Source organism: Panthera tigris, chromosome D1 (assembly GCF_018350195.1).
Source record: "Panthera tigris isolate Pti1 chromosome D1, P.tigris_Pti1_mat1.1, whole genome shotgun sequence".
In the NCBI taxonomy this organism is placed as follows: Eukaryota; Metazoa; Chordata; class Mammalia; order Carnivora; family Felidae; genus Panthera; species Panthera tigris.
The window spans coordinates 66,648,990-66,669,961 of NC_056669.1; the positions used below are offsets into that span (position 1 = coordinate 66,648,990).

Below are 20,972 nucleotides of genomic sequence, written 5' to 3' on the forward strand. Positions count from 1 at the left end.
CTTCCAGCTCTGGCTGGAGAGGAAAACACAGCCCAGTCCTGAGGGCCCATGTGCCCCTCCATATAACTGCCTTAAAATGTGGCTTAAAATGTGGCTTTGTGTGGCATCTATATCCCACACTCACTCACCTGAAACTGGCATTTATGAAGAAGAGGCTATAGAGTGGGCCTGATTTATCAGGGTAGGGAAGTTTAGGGCCCTATAAGGCCCAAGTCCAGGCCAGAGCTACCTTGCCCCAAGTCCAGCTTGGCCCAGAGATCTGAACCTCAGGAAGGACCTGGAGTGTACACCCTGCCCAGCTGGCCCTCAGGAACCCACCTCTCGGAGCTTAGTCAGTTTCTGCATCCTCACTGGCTGCACTTGTATCTGAAAGTCTTTGAGTCCAGGTGCCTTGGCCAGCTTGCTGCCAGCTTTGCCCGAAAAACGCTTCTCTTCCTCTGCCAGAGGCAGCTTGGCAAGCACTTTCTGCAGCCGGGGGCCAGGTTCTTCAGGACCACTGTCCCAGGAGACCCCCCTCAATAGGGGTGGCCGAGAAGCAGGAGACCGCAGCTCAGCTTTGGAGCCAAACTTTGACCCTGTCGGCTCTCCAGCTGTACCTTTTTCCTGGGGGGCCAGGGGAGCTGCCCCTCCAGAACCCTGGGCTGGACCTCTAGGCAGAGGGTTGCCCTCCCTGGCTGTCTTCAGAAGCACCTTTCCCAGGTCATTTTCAGCAGGACCAGGCTGAGGGCTATTCAAGGCCATTTTCCCACCACTGCCTATGCTGGAAGCTGAGCCCTTGTGCGTGGCCTCAGAGCACTGGAGGGGATCACAGTTTTCCTTTTGTTCAATTGCAATTTCTTTGGACTTCTCAGTTGTGGGAGAACGAGGAGTCAGCCTGCCCTGAGACACTTTCCTCTGGTCATTCTGCTTCCGGTCAGCTAGCCCTTTGGAGACATTCTTCTGAAAGAGACAAGGTAGAGCTAGGACTATAGAGGCAGGCTAGAAAGAGGTGTGGCCGCTTCCACTGTGAGGCCTCTGCCCCCACAGACCTGCTAAGGTGCCTGTGTGTATGTGTGCCTGTGTGTGCACTAAGTGCTAGGGGAGGGCTTCTCAGTCAAGTCTGAACCAGTAAAAGGGATCCACAGACAAGCCTGAGGTCTATAAAATAGACAGGACAAGGGGACCTGCCATACACAATTTGCCAAGAACTTCCCAAGGGCTAGGATCTGTGGAGGACAGTGAATAGAAGGCAGCTTGGGGGCAGCCACAAGTTTTGGCCTTGACTCAGTGGCTCTGGTTTCTAGTCCTGACTCTTCTCGGCAAGGACTTTAACTCTTAGGGACTCAATTTCTCATCAGATTTGGTAACCTCTGGAATTATGGAAAATGTATATGTGTGTTTATGTGTACGTGTTATGTTTTTCTGGGAAGAGAATCCACAGCTTTCAATACTTCCTCAGAAAGTTTCATGATCCAAAAGAGGTTAAAGACCATTGAATCAGGTGATTCTTGCAAAAGTGATATCTTTCTGCATTCTTATTTTATTTCCTGAAGGAAACCTGCTTTGTGAGGAGCCTAGAGGTCCATGTTGGGGTATTTGTGTGGCTATCTTGTGTGAGTACTGAAACTCTCCAAGACAACTCTATTCCAGCCCCAGTTCTAGATGATATTATATTTTATGCTGCCCTCAACACCACCTTGAGCACTTTGCTCTGAGCAGGGGTGGGATCCTTCTAGTGCTCATCAGCAAAGGTGAGATTTTCCAGGCTGCCCCCAGGAAGAATCCTACCCAGGGGCTGGAACTTTACTGCAATTTTCACTAGAGCTGAAAAAGCAGCAGTCTTGCCTGACTGCTGCTGGGCCTAGTAATCCCCCTGGTTTCTGGCTAGTGGCCTGAGTGAGGGTGCAGGGATATAAGCAGGGCCACCATGGAGGTGATCCCCACTGAATCCTGCCTCCTTAACCCCCTCCACTTCAGAATTCCCATCATGATAGGCAGAGGAACCTTCCAGCTCCCCAGTCTTGACCCTCCACTCATGTACACCCACTTGCAGGCTGCCCAGGGCCAGCCTAGGCTTTTGGAACAGTGTATCCCCCACCCGAATCATGCAGATTGGGCAGAGTTCACACTCACAGGCTCGCCAAGATGAGGTGAAGAGACTTCGGCCTCATCCCCCTTCTGCTGGAGAAAGTAAACACAAGTCAGATAGCAATGTGAAGAAATCATATCTCCTCTTGAAATACCCTCAAAGAGGCCTCTAGAGGTAATAGATGTCTCCCCCTCCCAGAACCCTCATCTCAATACACCATGGAGGGTCTTACAGGGGTTAAGTGATAAGAAGAGAGACCAGGTGGCATAGAAACCCCAAACTGGGCCCTGTTACCTGTGGTGGTGCTCCAAGCAAAGAAGACTCTGGGCCACTGCATGCATCCAAACCTGGAATGGTCCAGACACTGGTGAGTGATGTCCAGCACTCCAGACTGTCAGCTGATTCTTTAGCAAAAACACATCTACTTCCCCAGAATGTCCTCCCCCAGTTCCCTCAGGCCTGGTTGCCAGTAACATCACCATTTGTTGAGTGTCTCCCACATGTCAGGTTCTGTGGTGAGCCCTCATTTAATCAACATAAAAACCACATGAGGAAACTGAGGCAGAGGGAAATCAAGGCCATGTATCCAGGAAGTATCAGCACTGGGAATTGAACCTAGGCTGCCTGGCTGGAGCCTGAGCTTGCCCCACAACTCTGACAAGGGCATGCTGCTCTTCCTGGCACCATGCCCCTTTCTGAGCTGGTTTGAGGGTGTGGCCCCATACACAGCCTAATGAAAGGGAAGAAACCAAAAAATAAAAGAGTGGTCCAAATAGAAGCCTTTCTAAATAAGCTCTGAGGTGATCTCTCTGCAAGTCCTCTCTTAGCAGAGAAAGCACCAGTTTTAGCCTCCTTCCCACAACCTTGCCTCCATCCTCTCCTACCTGGCCTCATCCTGGGCTAGGCCTGTCTCCCCACATGAGCTCAGAACCCCAATAGAAAGTACATCCACCTCCTCAGAGCCAGCCCAGCTAGGCCTAGCTGGGAGCCCTCTGAGGAGAAGACCAAACAGGGGTCCTGACTAGAAAGCCTGCAAGATAGGAGGCATCCTGCTCAGGCCATGGGAGGGGCTCAGCTGCCACCCAAAGGGAGAAGCCAGGGGCACTGGACCTCACCAGGCGGCGTGGGAACAGTAAGCAAGTTGCTTTGAGAGGATGCGGGAGAAGCTCCGGGGCTGAGGTTCAAGGCAACAGCTGTGGAAACAGACACAAACTGGCCAGCATTTGTGAAGGTTTACAACTTCAGCTAAACAAAGACATCCTTTCAGGTATATCTGATCCCTGGGAACTAGGATCGTTTCGTCAGGGACAGGGACTGATTCTGGACTGCCAGATAAGGCTCCTACCGCAGGAGGACTCCATCCATGCAGAGTGGTCCAGGAGCCTGTGCACACGGGCATCACACAGGGATTTCTCTCTATGCAGGATTCAGGGAGGGGAAACCCATGCTAAATTCATGGGTATCAATGGGCTAACATTTCTTGGTGAAACAAAAACACAATAGGCCTAAAAAATGAAAAGCAGAGTTTTCTGAACTAAAGTGGGATCAGTATTTTTAAAGCTTCTGAAACAGAGTAAGATGTCTTCTTCTCACAAGATTCCTTCCACAGGACTCAGTCCTCCTAGGGTCTAGAGGCCTGGGGGCAGGCAAGTCAAAGGCCACCTCTTGGAAGCAGAGCTCCCACAACTGGAGCCTGGACCTCCCTATCCCCCACCCCACCTTGGACGTGCTCAGGGCAGCCACCTGTGTATCCTACCTGACTGGGAGTCTCCGGGGCAGCTCTTGGACTTCCTCCCGCGGCGAGTCAGGAATCGTTCACTCACCAACTTGGCTTCTTCCAGCAGCGCCAGGTTTTTCTTTTTGTCCTCCTCTGAGATGCTGATATCTGGCAGCTGATCATGTACTAGGTCAATAATGTGCCCTGCAGGGTCTGCAGTGGGAGGGTGAACATGGGGCAAGAGCCATAGGATCCTTGGTCCCCCAACACCCCAGCCCAGGGAAGCTGTCCAGAGTGGACTCAGCCAGCCAAACGTTGGCCCTAATGCTGGCCTAGGGAGACAGATAGGGCTGCCTGTAGTCTGTGGTTGTGGCAAGTCCTTTGCAACAGGTTCCCAGTACTGTCCTAAACTCTGCCATTAGGGAAAGCCATCAGGAGCTCCACCTCTGTGCTGTTTCCCTAGTGTGTTCATCCTTCAGGTCTCTGTTTCTTCAACAAGCTAGTGAGTTTAAGATGTGTGGATAAAGGGAACACTCCAAAGATCATGGCCACCTTCCCTCCCTTCTTTCCTCTACTCACATTGTCTACCCCCATCCTTCTCCAAAACTGCCTCTTCTCCAGCAGGTCTTCTCTGGGTGAATGACACCACTTTCCCCAGCTGCTCAGAAACATGGAAGTCACTCCACACTCTTTCCTCAGTCTCTTCACGTCCCATCTACTGATCATCAAGTCCTGATCATCATTTACCTCATAAATATCTCTGGAAATTGTGCCTCCTCTCCATTCTTGTTTCTTAGATCTCACCTGCACAATTACAACAGTCACTTCCTAGGTCCTTTACCTTCAGGCTCTCCCCTTCATCCCATCTTCCACTGCCTATCAGAGTGATTTTCCTAAGAGCCATATCTGACCTTGCAATCCTCCTGCCTTACCTCGTCAGGATTCCTCATGGTCCCTAGTCATGTGCAAAAGCCAAACTTGGCCCAGCACTTTTGCCCATCCCACATATTTCTCCTAAGCTCCCTCCCATCCCCCTTGGTGATGAATAGCTCTCATTGTGCCTCTACAGCCTCCCTTTCCCCTTCTTCTGGTTGTAGTTCCCCATTTTGCTTTGTATGAAACCCCTCTGAGTCTCAATTATGTTAGTTAGGAAGAAGATAAATCCTATCCCCCACCTCACCCCAGCCTTGGCCAGTCAATGAGTTCAATCTCCCTGGCCATAGTGATTGACTCAGGGATGGCCATGGGAGACCAGGAAGAGGCAAGTCTTAGAATTGTGTTGAGTGTACAGGAAGAGGCACTCTATTTCCACTGATGCAACATAAGCCTGGAGTTGCTGGTAGCCATTTGCAAACAAACAAACAAACAAACAAAAAAAAATGAACAAACAAAAAAGAAGCAAACACATGAAACTGTAGAGATGGGATAAACCAATTACTAATGACCCAACTTGAGCACCTGGATTCAGCACTCCTTGAAACCACAAAACCTGGCTTTTATGTATTTTTATGTATGAATGTATGTATGTATGTATGTATGTATTTTTGGTGTAAGAGTTTAAGTTAGGTTTCCAGCATTTGAAAGAGCCCTGACCCTAATACACACATCAGAACATTCAGTCACTCTGTTACTCTGTTATGGTTCCTGCATCTCCACCATGTTGTTTCTTCCACCTTGAATGCTTTTTCTTCCTCTTGTCTGTCTGTCCAACTCTCTGAGGTACAACTCAAATACTCTTTCATCTGGAATCCCTATCCAGCCTTCCCCCTCCCCAGACAGAATTGGTCCCCTTCTTGCCTTAGTTTCCCTAACACTTCTGTGAAGGGCCTTAAAATACAGTGTCTTGATTATATCTGTTCACGTCTTAGTCTGCTCATAGACTATGAGCAACATGAAAGCAGAGACCAAATCTGTATGACATCTCTGTTCCAATGGTCCAGAACAGACCCTGAGAAACCACTTGGAGAATTAACTGGTGGTTGGGGCAGCCATGCTTGCATTCAGGCACGTACCTACCTGGATGTGGGCCTTTCTAGCAGGAGGTGGAGGCCTCTGCCCCCTGAACCCCAGAATTGAGCCTCACCCAGCTGTATTCTCTTTGACTTCCTCATCTTTTTCTTTACCCCCTGGCCTTGTCTTTTTACCAAATAAATTATAATTAGATATCATACTTCTTCTGGGCACAAACACAGAGGGGCAGACTGACTTTGCCCTCTTGGGCTCATAGTTATGGACCTGCCTGAGAATTAAGAGAGGGGAAGGGGCTGAGCCTGGCTAAGCTGCCAGATCTTAGCCTTCCTGCTCAAACACAACTTCAGCCGGACCCTTGTCTCTACAGAAATAAGATAAATTGGACTAGCCCTTACCCACAGAAGTCAGTGAAACAGTGGAAACCTTCAAGTTTCGGTGAGAAAGCCTCCTATGGGGACTGTGAGCTCTGAAAGACAGAACAGAGTCATCTTGTTAAGCAAATTTGTCCACAACTGGTAAACACACAGATACCTGTATATTCTTTCAAAGTCGTCCTAGAGCATCATCTTTAAGCTTGTCTAAGCTTGAGAACTTGTTAGAAATGCAAATTCTCAGGTTCCACCCCAGACCAAATGGATCAGAAATTCTGGGGGTGGGACCCAGACATCTTGATTGAACATGCCCCCTAGGTGATTCTGATGCTTGCTAAGGTTTTTGAAACACTTCCCTAAGGAAATGTAACTTTGACTATTTACTGTTCATTAGGGCCCAGACTGAGTGAACATCTAACTGTAGAAAACTCATAAAATGTGAATAATTGTCTGGAAGAGATGTAGATGATTTCTGGAGAAGAAAGATAAAAAACAAGGTTTCATTGTCTTGTGGAATATTCACCTATTTTATGTCTAACTTAGCAATCTTATTCCAGTATTCTTTTCCTCCTCACTGATTATATACATATTTCCATCTCTTATATCCTCTTTTGAACTGGCTTTGTTATCCTCATGGTTCCCTTGTCAATGAGTTCAAGAAATCTTTGACACATGCTCATTATATATCTGTATGAGAATGATCTTTGTAGCTTTTTGGAAACTATACTTACACAATCTTATTCCAGTTAAAACAATGCATGTACTAGTGCTGTGCCAAACTGAGGCAGTGACATCCCTGTGCATATGAGCCAATGTCCTTGGCTCATCTTCCACACAGGACACACTTTGGCCAGGGGCAGCATTCTCCAGTCAAAGACTCATATCTCTCAGGTCTGTTTGTAAATATCTGGGCAGTTATTATACAAAACTGCCTGCATGATTTGTGCTTTTCTTAAAGTGCAAAGAGCCAGATCCAGGAGAAGAAAAATAATTTGGGGGTGGGGGAGATAATGGAAAAAATCCCAAGCTCTTTCTCACATTTGGAAAAAGTGCTTGATTGTATTTCATCAATAAAATGATCAATGAAGAAGATCTATCTATCTATCTATCTATCTATCTATTTATCTGTTTAATCCTCATATTGTAGGGAATATTGTTCTATACAGCACAAAGATTAGGCACATGGAATGTACCTGTTGACTAGGTTTTTATCAGTTTCTCCTTCTGGTGAACTGGCCTCCCCAGTCAGGATGATGGTAGGTGGACTGCAGGATATTTCTGCAGTGTGAGGGCCCTGGTGGTTCAGAACAAAAACACAGATGGAGTTAGACTTAGGATGATGGAAGCTCCCAGGAGGTGGAGCTAGAGCATTTATTCCAGTATTATGACACTCAGAACCATCTTGATAAAGGTTGAATGCAGTTTATTTGGATTATTCAAGGGGGGAAAAAAGGAAAGCAAGAAAGTAAAAACGCCATTTCTCCTTCATTCCCCAGCAAGAATTCACTGAGCTTTAACATGTTCTACTTTTCATGCACCAAGTTTTGGGAACCTCTAAGCCACCCCTGGTTAGTCCTCACTAAGAATCTAGAAAAAGAATGGTGCAGAGGCCTTAGGCTGCAGCCATCCAGACTGGGGAAGGATGCATCCACACATTCCCGATATTCACTGAGAGCCCATATTGGGATAGTTGTGACATTTTGATAATTTAATTTGTGACATTTAATTTGTATAACCTTGAAAAATGTTTATCTAATTACACATTTCTGAAATTAGGACAAAAGTTATTAGCCAGTACTTAGATTTTTTAGGTATTTCAAAACCATTAAATAAAACTACTAACAGTAAACATGAGAGTTATTCCATTCTGGGTTGGTGAGGCTGTAGTGAAATCAGTATACGGTTACACTGTGATGGTTGTGTGAATGGTAATACCGTATCTGGACTATAATAAATATTGGTTGAGTGAGTGAATAAGTGAATCGAATAAAGCACTATGGGGTATACAATAAGGTCCATAAAGATGCATGTCAACTTGCACTTTCCCACACCTAAGTGTACTGGGGATAAAAATAGGACTAGATAACAGTAACACACAGTGTCTCTCTGGTTCTTTTGCCACCTACTGTTGCTGTATTTCCATCTCAGAATCATTCCCAGTTATGTCTGGGCATCTCTCTAGGGGTCCTCTCATATGTACCCTTATCGTTTTCCTTCTCTTCTTCCCTGATCCCCAACCCCCTTACTGATGTGTGCTGCCAGGGCTCTCTGTGAACACCACACAGTCCCTGCCAAGACCTGTCTCCCAACACTCTTAAGCATGTCACACACATTACACCACCTCCCACTGTTGGTGTGGCTTCCTGGAGCTTCAGAGCAGTGGGTCGCCATTGCCACTTTGAGGACTGTGTCCTTCTGGAGCTAATGGCCCTCCTGAATCCATTGCCTGGGGGCTGCCCTCACAGACCCAGGGCTGAGCTGTGTTCTTGAGCCCTTAGTGTATACGTATTGACTCTTTGCAAGGTTGGTGGGGAGGCCTTCTCTCCTTTTCTCATTATTACTTGTTGTTAAGTGGGTTCCATATGGTGCTATCTGTACTTCTTAAATCCCACAATTTTTAGTGAAACCAGCACTTCCCATTTTCATTTGTATCTCCTCCCCTCCCTTGGCTTCAAACATAAAGACTGGACGAGATAGAGAGTTGTCTCAGAGTCAGGCCAGGGAATGCCAGATCCCTGTGTTCCAAGACCTCTTCAGCTGGAGAGAGGTGCAGGGATTGGAGGAGGTGGAAGCACTCAGAATCTCTGAGCACATGGAAGGAAAGTTTGGGCAGGGACTTTGGCTAGATAGGAGGAGTAGAAAACAGTATTGCCTATTGGAAGAATCATACAGACCTGTGCTCAAATTTATGCTCACCATCCACTAGCTGTGTGTCCTTGAGCAAGTTATTTAACCTCTCTATACCCCATGATCATAAAATCTAACTCACAAGGTTGATGTAAGTTTTAAAAATAATGCTGAAAAAGCACCTAGCACATGACTGGCGTTTTCAATAAATAGTTTTATTACTGTCATATAACTTTTCTCTCTCCTTCAACAAAGACACTTTAGTTATCCATCATGTGCCAGGAACAGCTTGAAAAACAAAGACCCTCAAGACCTCACAAGCAAGGGATACAGAGAAGTAATGAATACTCATAATAAATTTAAGCTGAAAAAAAATGGACCACATTCTGTGAAAGTTCAAAGGAAAAGAAGGAAAACTCATCAGGGGAGTTGAAGACTCTCCAGAAGAGAGGACATTTGAGCTAGGTTTTGAGGAATGGATGGGAGCTTGTAAGACAAAGATAGTAGGGAAGAGGTTTTGGGCAAAGGGAACAGCATTAGTAAAAGACATAACTGGGCATTAGGGATTTATCAGTGTAACTGGAGTGTGGATTATGGGGTATGTAAGATAGAAAAGTCAAGAATGGAACTGCAATATTGTGATTTATAAGAAAAAAATATATATATATAGTCATTCAGATGACCAAAGTATATTTCTCATATATATTTGGTCTTCATCCACAGTTTCTAGCTCACGGCTCCCAAGACCCTTGGAATTTCCTGAGCAATAAGAGCAATGGAAAAATCTCTTCTTATAATATTTGGTATCATATAATATTTGTCCTCAGTTCTGAACTGCCTTCAGAGCCATAAAGGTGAAATGGGTGTCTTTTATTTATAACAAGCCCTTTTCACCACAGCTGAGTTTATGTTAATGAAGGTGACTTTTGCAAGACATCTATGCATGGAAGTTGGTTGCCAGGGAAACAACTATGAATAGAGGGTGGGAACTTTCAGTCCCGCCCCCTGATTTCTGGGGATGGGAGAGGGGCTAGAGGTTGAATCAATCCCTGATGGCCAATGAGTTAATCAATCATGCCTACATAATGAAGCCTCTAAAAGGAGGAGGTTCAGACAGTTTCCATGTTGGGAAACCAGAACATTTCCACATGCCACTATGCTACATCCCAAGCTCCATGAGGACAGAAGCTCCTTTATTCAGAATCTCACCTTGTGTATCTCTTCATCTGACTGTTGATTTGTATCCTTTAATATACTTTGTAATAAATCATTAATCTAGTGAGTAAATGGGTTTTCCTGAGTTCTGTGAGTCACTCTAGCAAATTATCAAACCTGAGGAGAGGATCATGGGAACCTCTGATTTCTAACCAGTCTATCAGAAGCACAGGTGACAACCGGAACTTGTGATTGGTGTCTGAAGTGAAGGCAGTCTTGTAGGACTGAGTTCTTTACCTGTGGTTCTGATTCTGTCTCCAGGTAGGTAGTGTCAGAATTTAGTTGAATTCCTTGACACCCTGCTGGTGTCAAATAATTGCTTATTTGTAGGGGGAAGACTACAACACAAACACACACACTGGACTTGGATGCAGGAACCTAATTTAGAGGCAAATAATGGAAATAGAATAAAAGGATGAGCCAGCTTCTGAAGGACATTGGGTGTTATTCCAGTGAGTTTGATTTTTGTGGTTTCACACATGGAGAACACTGAAGGTCAGGTTTGGGAATCACTTGACCACCCAAAGAGAAAACATAGAAATGTTGACAGCAGATCCATGAATGGATCATCATGATGCACATTGGTTGAGATGATGGAAGAAGCCCTGTTATTATAGTATCCATCTACCGCTTAGGAATTTTGAGAAGCTTCCAGTAAATTGGAGCTGTGTTACTCTCCATTTGGCCAATGTACAGTGACAGGGAGTTAGTATGATGCTTGTTACTGGAACCAAGACTGGCCAACCTATCCTCACAACTCCAGAACTCCAGTCCCTCCGAGAACACAGGTATCCATAATTCTGTCAAAGACTCTTGTAAGACATGCTCAAGAAGTTTCCCAAAAAAAGCAATAGCTCCTTCTATAGATAGTATAAGCTTGATGGGCTAGTGATGAGCTGGTTACTTGCTTTGTCCTCTTGTTACCCTGTCAATTCCCATAACTATAAAATGGTTAAAGGCCTGCTCTGTCTCAGAAGTTTATGTGAATAAAATGAAATGATGAATGTGTATGCACTTTGATAAGTGTCATATGGTCTACAAATATCTATTGATCATGATTATCATAAAATGAACAATGGCTGTATTCAGTTCTCCCCACCTTTTGTCCCCTGGTAGGAGGCCAGCAAGAGGCAGAGAAGCTGGGGCCTTCCAAGGGGCCAGAAAGGAAGCAGGAGGATCTTGGGTCATGATGTGGGACCTGAAGACACACAGTGGAACAGCATCCAGAAGAGCTGCTGAGGTCAAAAAGGGGAATCAAAATGGTAGGTCATGGGCTGAAACTGGAGCAGACAGGACCAGGGGCAGTTGCCAAGCTAAATGGGAGAGCCAGTAAAAAGGGCGGAAAGGGGATGGATCCTCCAGTGAGCAGAAAGAAGGGCTGAAGTTTTTCCAGAGGCTTTTCTTCATGTCATTACCAGGGTTTCTTGTTGTGGTTTCTTGGATCTCAATGAAAGAATTAGCTATTCTCTGAGGTACAAATTAGAGACCTGGAGGGCCATTTGCTAAATAATGTTTATAAATTTTTATATTAGTTGTCAACATTTATAATTGGAAGAATTCCCATAAAGGTCTGGATTTCCTGCTTTTCCTGAAAAACCAAGAGACCAAGCCATCTTGGGTCTGCATTTCTGCAGAGTAACTGTTGGTCTGCTTCTGTAGCTTGCTTCAATCATTTGTACTCCCTGACTGGCCCTGAAAGCATCCAAGTTACTGCCCCTGTGGCACATGATTCTTAACCTGAAAACCAAGGTTTTCTGAAACACAGGAGGTTTGTGCTTAAAGCCTCCTTGACTCATGACACCTTTTTTTTTTAAACCACTTTATTAAGGTATGATTGACATATGAAAAGCTATCCATATTTTATGTATATACCTTGATGAGTTTAGAGATAAGTATACACTTATGAAACTCTTATCACAATTTATGCCATAAGTCTATCTATCACTTCTCAACATTTCTTCCTTTTGCCTTCTTATTTATTTATTATTGTTATTGTTGTTGCTGTTGTGATAAGAATGCTTATAAGATCTACCCCGTTAGAAAACTTTTAGGTATACAACACAATATGGTTAAGTCTAAGCACTAAGCTGTATAATATATTTCATTTTGTGTAACTCCCACATCGTCTTGGTGGGATTTCTTTCCATACAGTCCAATGGGTGACTGCTACCATGGGAATTCCAATTGAAACGCTGATTTTTCTTATGGTATGTTTGAAATTCTTTCCCTGGGTGGAGTTTATTTCAACTGCAACAGTTTGTGCTCTAAAAATTACCTTTTTCATGATTTTCATATATAGAGAATTTCTTTCTTGTAAGAATCCTCTGGTGAACAGGAAGAAATGCACTTTGGCTAAAATATTATTTTCATGCTCATTATATCATATGGTTTCTGCCATCTCTTGGGATGGGCTTTATGAATTCCCAGCAGACATTAATGAGGATGAGGTAAGTCTACATAAAAGGGGTGGGAGAGCCAAACATTGCTTTCTTCATGTTACATCCTGAAAAAAACCTTGTGTAGTGCTGCGGGGATTATAATATATACCCATTTCCAAGAGTCTAATACCTTCACTCTGCTAAGTAAGTAGAATACAATTCATTTATTTATTTTATTTTATTGACACACTACCTATTTCCCAAAGCAATTTGAAATAAACAGCAATAAAATCTAAGATATAAAAACATGAGGCTATAAAAATGGGGAGACAATTTGATAAATACAAACATCCCTAGCAGATAAGGAGAAATGCATGTTTCTCCTAACCATCCATGGTTTGACTCTGAAGTTAAACTATTTGACCTGAAACCAAATGAATCTGTGATCCATTTGGCCCAGGCTCTGAGAAAGATTGCTTTAAAGAATTATTCAGCAGACAAAAATAATACAAAAAGAGCCTCATTCTTCACTCTCAGCTCTCAAAGGACATGGAAGGAGATAATGCTTAACCATCCTCACCTCTCCTCTGCCCTTTGACTTTTCACTCCCCATGAAAAGCCTCTCTTCTTTCCCTCCCTCCTCAACTTACTCCTCCAGCTCCATCCAATTACTTACTGTACAGATTGTCTAGCCTTTCTTTTTATGGTTGGCTCGCTGAAGTTTTCAAAAGCCTTCTAGTCTAAGAAGTCAGTGTATAAACATCCACACATTGTTATGCTTTATTCTCTCCAGCAAACGTACCGAATGCCTATCATGTGCTACAGTCTATGCTAGAGCACAGGAAGAGAAAAGTGAAATAGGCAGACCTCTGAAGTGCTTCTCAGTTAGCACAATGGGATGAGGAGTGGGTGAAAGCACCCCTCTCCCCCACCCCAGGTAGTGCCCAGGGCCTGATGCCCTTACTGTTGACCTGCAAGGTAAATGGTCTGCAACGCACTAAGGAGCTGCCTTCTGGTGGAAGTTTTCTCTGCCTCCTGGCTGAAGACAACTTGCAGCAAAGCTCTCCTAAGGTGGCTGTCATGCACGGGGTTGTATGCACCCTCAGTCAGAGGAGGGTAGGGGCAGACATGCTCATAGAAAGGCAGAAACAAGCCATAGGTGGCAAGTGCCAAGCATGTAACCACAAACACATGCAATTCAAAGCAGCTTAAAAACCAGGAGGCACAAAGCAATCAGGGAGAAATCCTCTAATCCCCTGATGGAATGTCCTGGAATGCTCCTCACTCTCTCTTTTCAGTGCGTGCAAAATATACAATAATAAAATCAAAGTGTTCTTTCCCTAATCAGTACATAGAATGGATGAACAAGCTCTGTGAAAAACTGTTTTTGTGGGGAACATTCAGTCTCCTGTGGGCTGTTTCAGTTCAGTAGTCACTGAAGAGACAGGAATCCAGGAAAGTGTGGGAAGATTCCAGAGACCCTCTGGAGTGAATTCTGCCAGGTTGTAGTGTGTGTGATGAGTGTGAATACTCAACCCTGCTCCCAACCTGAGCTGCTAAACATAAGACGGGCCCTCAAGAAAGCTTGTGGTGCAGCATGTCCAAATATGGAGCTTGCCAGTGAAGTTACTGGCTTCAGGACTTCAAGGGCCTTGAGCTTGGGAACCACAGTAATTCATCCATAGTACAGGTTCTCACTTACTAGCTGTGTGACCTTGAGCAAGTTACCTCGCCTCTCTGTTCCTTGGTTACCTCATCTGTCAAATAACTATCCCACAGGGTAGTTACAAAAATTAAACAGATTGATATGGAAATAAGATTGCCAGCTAAAATACAGGATGTCCAGTTATATTTGAACTTCGAATAAACAACAAATAATTTTTTAGTATAAGTGTGTTCCAAAATTGTATGGACATAGCTGTATTTTCATTTGCTAAATCTGCAGCTCCAGATGGAAAGCACCTGGCACTTAGCAAATGCTCAGTAAGTGTCAGATGTTATATTCTGTTATTGTTAACTTTGGGGCTGAATCAATTACTTTGGAGTTTGGTTTTGAAGAGATTGTTGTTCTTAGTTTTGAGTCTGATCAATCATTTGGAGTTAAATTAGGAGGGCCTCACTCTTCTGGTCATGGAGCCATAGAGCATCTTCCCTGGGCATCTATCTGACCACAAAAGCCCAAGTGGTCTTGTAATCAGTGACTCCCAGAGAAACCCACCTCCAAGACCACCTTCACTTGGCTCCACTCCCTCTCTTACCATCTGCCTCTGAGACCATGTAGAGATGTCCTTTGCAAGGTTACAGACATGAACAACAAAGGAACAAATGTGGGTAGAAGGGAGTGACACTTTCTTGGACTTCTAAGTGCGAGGCCCGATCCCAGACACTTCTGGTGTGTTTCCTCACTTCATCCTCCCAGCAATTCTGCCACTGAATCTCAGGATATCCATCTACAAATTGCGGATGGTAATGCCTCCTAATGCCATAGAATCATAAAGAGGAAAGTGAAGGCCCTGAGCATGGAGTAGACAATGGATACATTTCCTTTCTCCCTGCTTTTTCCCCATCAGCCCCCACTTTACCAGTGAAAGAAAGGACTTGTCCAGGGCTGTGCAGCTGGTAAATAGTGGAAAGGACTAAATATTAGGCCTGTTGGCCTTCCCACTTCACCATGCTACTCTTATAGTTGTTTCTCCTGGTCTTTGGTCTCACCTCTCGTGGTTCCCGGTGTGTGCATGACACTCTGACACTCCTGTTATTCTTCCAGGCTGCTCCCGCCTTCACAAACACTTTCCTTCAGGAGGCCCTCCAGCCAGCACAAATTTGAACACGTAGTTGGAGGAAAGATGGCAGGGGCACCCCCTTACCTTTCCACAGGCCCAGTCTCACCAAGGGTCCATTTCCCTTCCCTGAAATCAGCCAAGCATGGAGGCCCAGGCTGTCTCCCCACAAGCTCACCCTATAATAAGCCAGCAGGTCACATTTTGTTCTCCTTAAATAAACCTTATAGAAACATTTAAATGTTTATTTCACTCATAAATTCCCAGGAATGCGCAACAGTTTCCTAACTGCTTGTATGCAGAGATAAATATAGGCCTGTGTCATAGACGGGAATATTATCTTCCCTTCCCCAACATCACATGACTAGGCCTGGGTAGGAAGCTCTAAGAAACAGCCCCAGTCCCAGCCCTGGTGGGAGTGGGGAGTTCAGCTCCTGCACTTGGGCCCTGGGCAGATTGCCTGGGAGAGAAGGACCCAACTGGAAGCCAGTGTAGGGTAATGCAGTTGGGGAGCCCTAGTGAAAATCCCACCTGGATGACCTTGGGCACTTTACTTAACTTTTCTGAGTTTCATATTCTCAAACATTATGTGGGCTAATAATCCCCATTTTCCAGCCTTGTTTGAAGGATTAGACAAGATAAAGCAATATTAATAGTGATGATATTGGTGAGAATGGTAGTAGAGGCTGGGCCTTGTGGTGGCTGTATCCTTAGGTCCCTTTCTCATCACATGGAGGGCAAACACGGACTGTCTCTGTAGAGAGGGGCCCTGGCCACAAAGAGGAATTGGTGCTCTTGTGATAGGATAAAAGGACTCTGGGGACTTGGGAGAAAATTATTATTCTAGCAGCAAGTCCTAAGAGCATGGGAGAGAGCAGAAATGCCTCTGCTGAAGTCTGCTGGATATTGGGCTCTCCCTGCCAAGAACTGAGTACCAGATCCTGGCTCCCCTAAAGCTCCTCAGTGCCCACCCTGTGGATCCCACTGTGTGCCCAGGGCCTGCTTGCCTTTGGTGGATACTCTTTTTTTTTAATGTTTTTTTTTAACGTTTATTTATTTTTGAGACAGAAAGAGACAGAGCATGAATGGGGGAGGGTCGGAGAGAGGGAGACACAGAATCTGAAACAGGCTCCAGGCTCTGAGCTGTCAGCACAGAGCCCGAGGCGGGGCTCGAACTCACGGACTGTGAAATCATGACCTGAGCCGAAGTCAGCCGCTTAACCAACTGAGCCACCCAGGCGCCCCTGGATACTCTTTCCTACCATTGTCCACTCTATTCCTAGAAGCCAAGGATCAACAACCACTAGATTATCCTACCTTCTTCATCACTGTTTTCACTCTCATGCCAAAAAACATCAGGAGTGTGGAAGGAAGTACATGCAATGTCTATTAGTCATACTCAGTGGAGAGTGTATCTATCACCCAGCCAGGCATTCATTCATTATCATCTTCTATCCTTTCCTCCTCCCTCCCTCATTTTCCTCCTGTTTCTCCCTTCATTTCTTCCTCCCTTCAATTCAGGCATTTAATCATTCAGCCAGCCAATTATCCACCCAACCTTTCACAAAAACATCCATCCATCCATCCATCCACCTGCTCATTCACCTGCTCATCTGTCCATCCATCAATCCCACCTTGAGTTCCCACCACATATTAGAGCCTATGCTGAGAGTTGGAGATACACATACAAAAGACACAGCCCCTATCCTAAGTAATTTATATGCAGTCTGACAGGAATTAGAGAAACAAAAAATGATAGGCTACTTCTTTGCTCACTGTAGGAACTAAAGCAAAATAATTTTAATATACACTTCTGACCTCCTATAACAATCAACACTTCCAGAACACTGCCTGCTTTTTCTTAGGCACACATTTCCCGAAGGGTCTCCAGGGAGGTAGAGAGAACCCCAGTCTCCTGGCTAGTGAAGACAGGTCCTGAACAGCCAAGGGAGGGTAAAATGAAGAGAAAAGCTGGCAATCTACCTTACATGGTAAAGGATGTTGTTAAGCTCTAGATATTCCCAAGGACAGCATAGACCAAGGATCCCCCAATTCCTGACCAGAGAAGCTTGTAAGGGAACACAAAGCAAATCAAATCAGAAAGGAATTGTCATTCAATTGTAATTCCGCTAGGAGGTGAAGTCTCTGAGAGTGGGGTCTTGGTTATTTGGTGCTCAATAAACATTTGTTGAATGAATTCAATAAACATTTACAGTTAACTCTTGAACAACATGGGTCAGAACAGCAGTGGTGGATTTTTTTTAATAGTATTGTACTGTAAAAGTATTCTCTCTTCCTTATGATTTTCTTAATAACACTTCCATTTTTCTAGCTAACTTTATTGTAAGAATACAGTATATAATACATATAACATACAAAATATGTCTTAATGACTGATTATGTTATCAGGAAGGCTTCCAGTCCACAGCAGTCTATCAGTAGTTAAGTTTTTGGAGAGTCAAAAGTTATACATGTATTTTCAGCTGTGCATGGGGTTGGTGCCTCTAACTCCTGCACTGTTCAAGGGTCAACTATATTGAGTAAATTCAACATGATTCCATATTTATTGGGTATCTATCATGTGTAAGAGAAGAGTTACCCTTTCCTGTGTGCTCAAACTCTGTTGCAGTTAAAGTGGGGTGTTTTCTGGACTAGGAAGAAGAAAAAAATAATTCTAGCCCCATTTCCTCCGCTTACAGCCATGAGGCAGTGGAATCCAGGTCTTGCTGCTTCCTTGTTATGTCCTTTGGACAAATGACTTAACCTTCCAAGCCTTAGTTTCCTAATCTATAAACTAGGTATAGTCATTGCTAACTTATAGAGCATTATGAAGGCTATCTGAGATAATGAATGTAAAGAGTTTAGCCTAGAACTGAGCCCCATGTTTAGTTTCTTTTCCTGCATTTGGATATAATACCTAACTTCTCTGAACTTTCAGTTCCCTGGGGATGTTGATCACTGTCCTCACAGTGAGGTTAGAGCATCAATTGCAGTAATATATGTAAAAACTTTTCAAAAACTGTTTTGTGCTGCTTTAGGGACTGAGCACCTGTTATGAGCTGAGAACCTTGCATGGCACTTTATATAGATTATTCTGGTAATTAAAGTCAAGCTGCCTGGGGTTTGACCTTAGGCTCAATGACTGTATTAGCAAGAACACATTACTTTTCTATGCTTGAAGTCTTTATCTCTAAATGGGAATAACAATAGTACCTACCCCACAGAGATATTTTGAAAATTAAATGAGATAAAGTATACAACAAACCTAGCACAGTACCTGGAACATAGTAAAGGTTCCTTAAAGGTTTGTTGTTGTTAGCAGCTATTACTGTAAGGCTTGGCTTACAGATAAGGAAATTGAGGCAAAATGAGTAACTCACCCAGGGTCCCGCTCAGGGTTGTGCAGCCCAGCTCTTTCCACATTGCCACACTACTTACACGTTGTGTCCCAATGAAATGGAAGCATTTCCTGTGCCTTCCAGAACTCCCTGGCTGCTTGGGAAAGCCTGCATGGTACTTTTCTGAAAGGGCAGCTGAACAGGCTCCACTCTGGGCCAGCCCACTGAAAAGCCAGGATGGGTCTCTCACTATGCTGACACAAACAGGAAGTCCAGATTTGTCATGGCAGCAGCCACCATGATCTCCAATTGTGAGCCAAAAGAGGAGGCCCAGCAGCTTCATGGTCAGAGGTTTTAGGAGCTCCACAAGCAGATCCTTTGCTGTGAGGGCCAGAGCACATTCCAACCTAATTTTCAGTTCATAAAAAATTGGAAGTGGGAGCAGGGATGCCACTGGGTACTTGAGTGCTGAGGTGATCTTAAGTCAACAGGATGCTGCCGTATAACAGAGTTAAGCATCAGTTTGTCTAGAGGATCAGAAAGTGCAGTACAAAGTAGGCACACTGGGAGGTGTAGAGTGACTCCATGTGTTGCATGAGCCAGGAATAGCATGGTGGTCTGTGTTTCTAGGAGTCAGTGTACATCAAGGTGGGCTGTTTTATTGTCTGATGGCTGAAAAAGAATGAAGAAGCATAGGCAGCATAGTGTCTCAGCAGGATGTGTGACATGGAACTGTATTTCCTGGTCCCACGGGCTCAGGCATCTGAGAAGATGGCAAGCAGAATTAAGTCCAAGCACCACAAGCTGTGGTGCATTGGAGTGTGCATGGCAGCGTATTTGCAGAGGCCCTGGTTGGTTGTCCCAGACAAGGGCTTTGGAAATGCAGGACAATGTTCCCTTTAACCAGGCACCAAGAGTTCTCACAGAGGGCCCCCGAGGCAAAGCCATTAGTATTTAGTGCAGGAGAAAGACTAAGAGCATGCACTCTGGGGCCAGGCTGCCTGGGTTCAAATCTTGGGACTGCTACTTATGAGCTATATGATCTTGGAAGAAGATACTTAACTTCTCTGTGCCTCAGTTTCCTCAGCAGTAAAATAGAGATGATAATATCTACCTCATAAGGTTGACTGAAAGTTAAATAAGTTAATACAGTAAAATAGTGCCTGGTATTATTATTAAGTGGTTTTGTGGACAATGGAGATGGGGGTGAGAATCGGGGGTGGTGGGAGGGGGATACTGGAACAGGTGATGTGAAAGATGTGAGGTCTTATGAGCTTATGAGCTCACGTTGGCCTATGCCTGGGGGCTTCCAGAAGCCCCTGGAAGAGGATAAGGGTTGTCCAGGTGGAAAGTAGAGCCAGTGAAAATTGGGCTGTTAGAGCTAACATGAGCCTCTTTGCACCCTCATCTTTGCAAGGCACTTCTGAGGAAGCCATGCTGTTCTAATGAGTGAGGTTTTTAATGTGGCTGCTGGTCACAGGCCAGGAAATGATTAATGTCCTGGTCTTGCTGCCTCTGGGACCTGGGGCCAGGTCTGGTGCCCCTGATTAGGGGGAGACAGGTTGGTATGTGCCCAGAGGAGGGGTCTGGGTAGGCTCTGAGAGCAAAGCCTGGAGAAATAGAGGAAAGTCAACTCTGGGAAGATGCAGAAACTGCCTTCCTGCATCTGTAGGTTTTCACACCACTATAGGCAGGTGTGGAGGACAGGACTGAGGTATAGTCACAGGGAGGCAAGTTCCAGCTTGACCAGCAAGTAGAGCTGGCCAACCACAGCAGACTTCCTTGTGAGGTGGGGAGCTCCACTATGGAACTACTCCTGCAAACTCCCCAGACCCACCCCAGAAGACTCTGGTTCAACAGGCCTAGGTTGGCAAAGGAATCCGGGTTTAACAAGCTTCCAGGTAACTGGGGGTTCACGCTATGCAGAACTTTGCTTGTCTGGGAGGGTCTTAGATAAGATCTAGTGTCACGTCTAGCTCTTAGCTCTGATGATCTGTCATTCTGTGGTCCTTCAAGTTTCCAGGCTTGTGTCCTGACAGCTTTTATTCCCGCCAGAACCTCTTGGCTACAAGCTCATTCCTTTGAGCCCCTCCCTGTTCAAGGGCTAACCCAGAAAACACATTCAGGACACAACCTCATAGAGTGCATTGTCCAGAAGCTTTATTTCTTTGCAGGTTTTGATTACAGTTTCTGATTAGGGACCTCAAAGATGTGTGTGTGTGTGTGTGTGTGTGTGTGTGTGTGTCCATGTGTGTGTGAGAGAGAGAGAGAGAGAGAGAGAGAGTAA

General features: G+C 44.9%; 1 protein-coding gene and 1 long non-coding RNA gene across 14 annotated transcripts in view; one reads left to right on the plus strand and one right to left on the minus strand.

Moving 5' to 3' along the window:
• Positions 1-20,972, plus strand: part of LOC122231427 — a 174,678-nt gene that overhangs the window by 94,034 nt on the left and 59,672 nt on the right. For both annotated transcript variants that reach the window (XR_006208667.1, XR_006208668.1), the window contains one exon: positions 11,306-11,451. This is a non-coding gene — a long non-coding RNA (uncharacterized LOC122231427). The remainder of the gene's footprint in view (positions 1-11,305; positions 11,452-20,972) is intronic.
• Positions 1-20,972, minus strand: part of IRAG1 (inositol 1,4,5-triphosphate receptor associated 1) — a 119,669-nt gene that overhangs the window by 50,920 nt on the left and 47,777 nt on the right. For 4 of the 12 annotated variants that reach the window (XM_042959459.1, XM_042959454.1, XM_042959453.1 and 1 more), the window contains 7 exons: positions 7,321-7,421; positions 6,152-6,222; positions 3,825-3,998; positions 3,184-3,261; positions 2,363-2,415; positions 2,113-2,160; positions 319-939 (listed from right to left, as the gene is read on the minus strand). In XM_042959459.1, coding sequence (XP_042815393.1) covers positions 319-939; positions 2,113-2,160; positions 2,363-2,415; positions 3,184-3,261; positions 3,825-3,998; positions 6,152-6,222; positions 7,321-7,421 — 1,146 coding nt within the window. The remainder of the gene's footprint in view (positions 1-318; positions 940-2,112; positions 2,161-2,362; positions 2,416-3,183; positions 3,262-3,824; positions 3,999-6,151; positions 6,223-7,320; positions 7,422-20,972) is intronic. The other 8 variants (XM_007083219.2, XM_042959452.1, XM_007083218.2 and 5 more) reach the window with 8 other exon arrangements.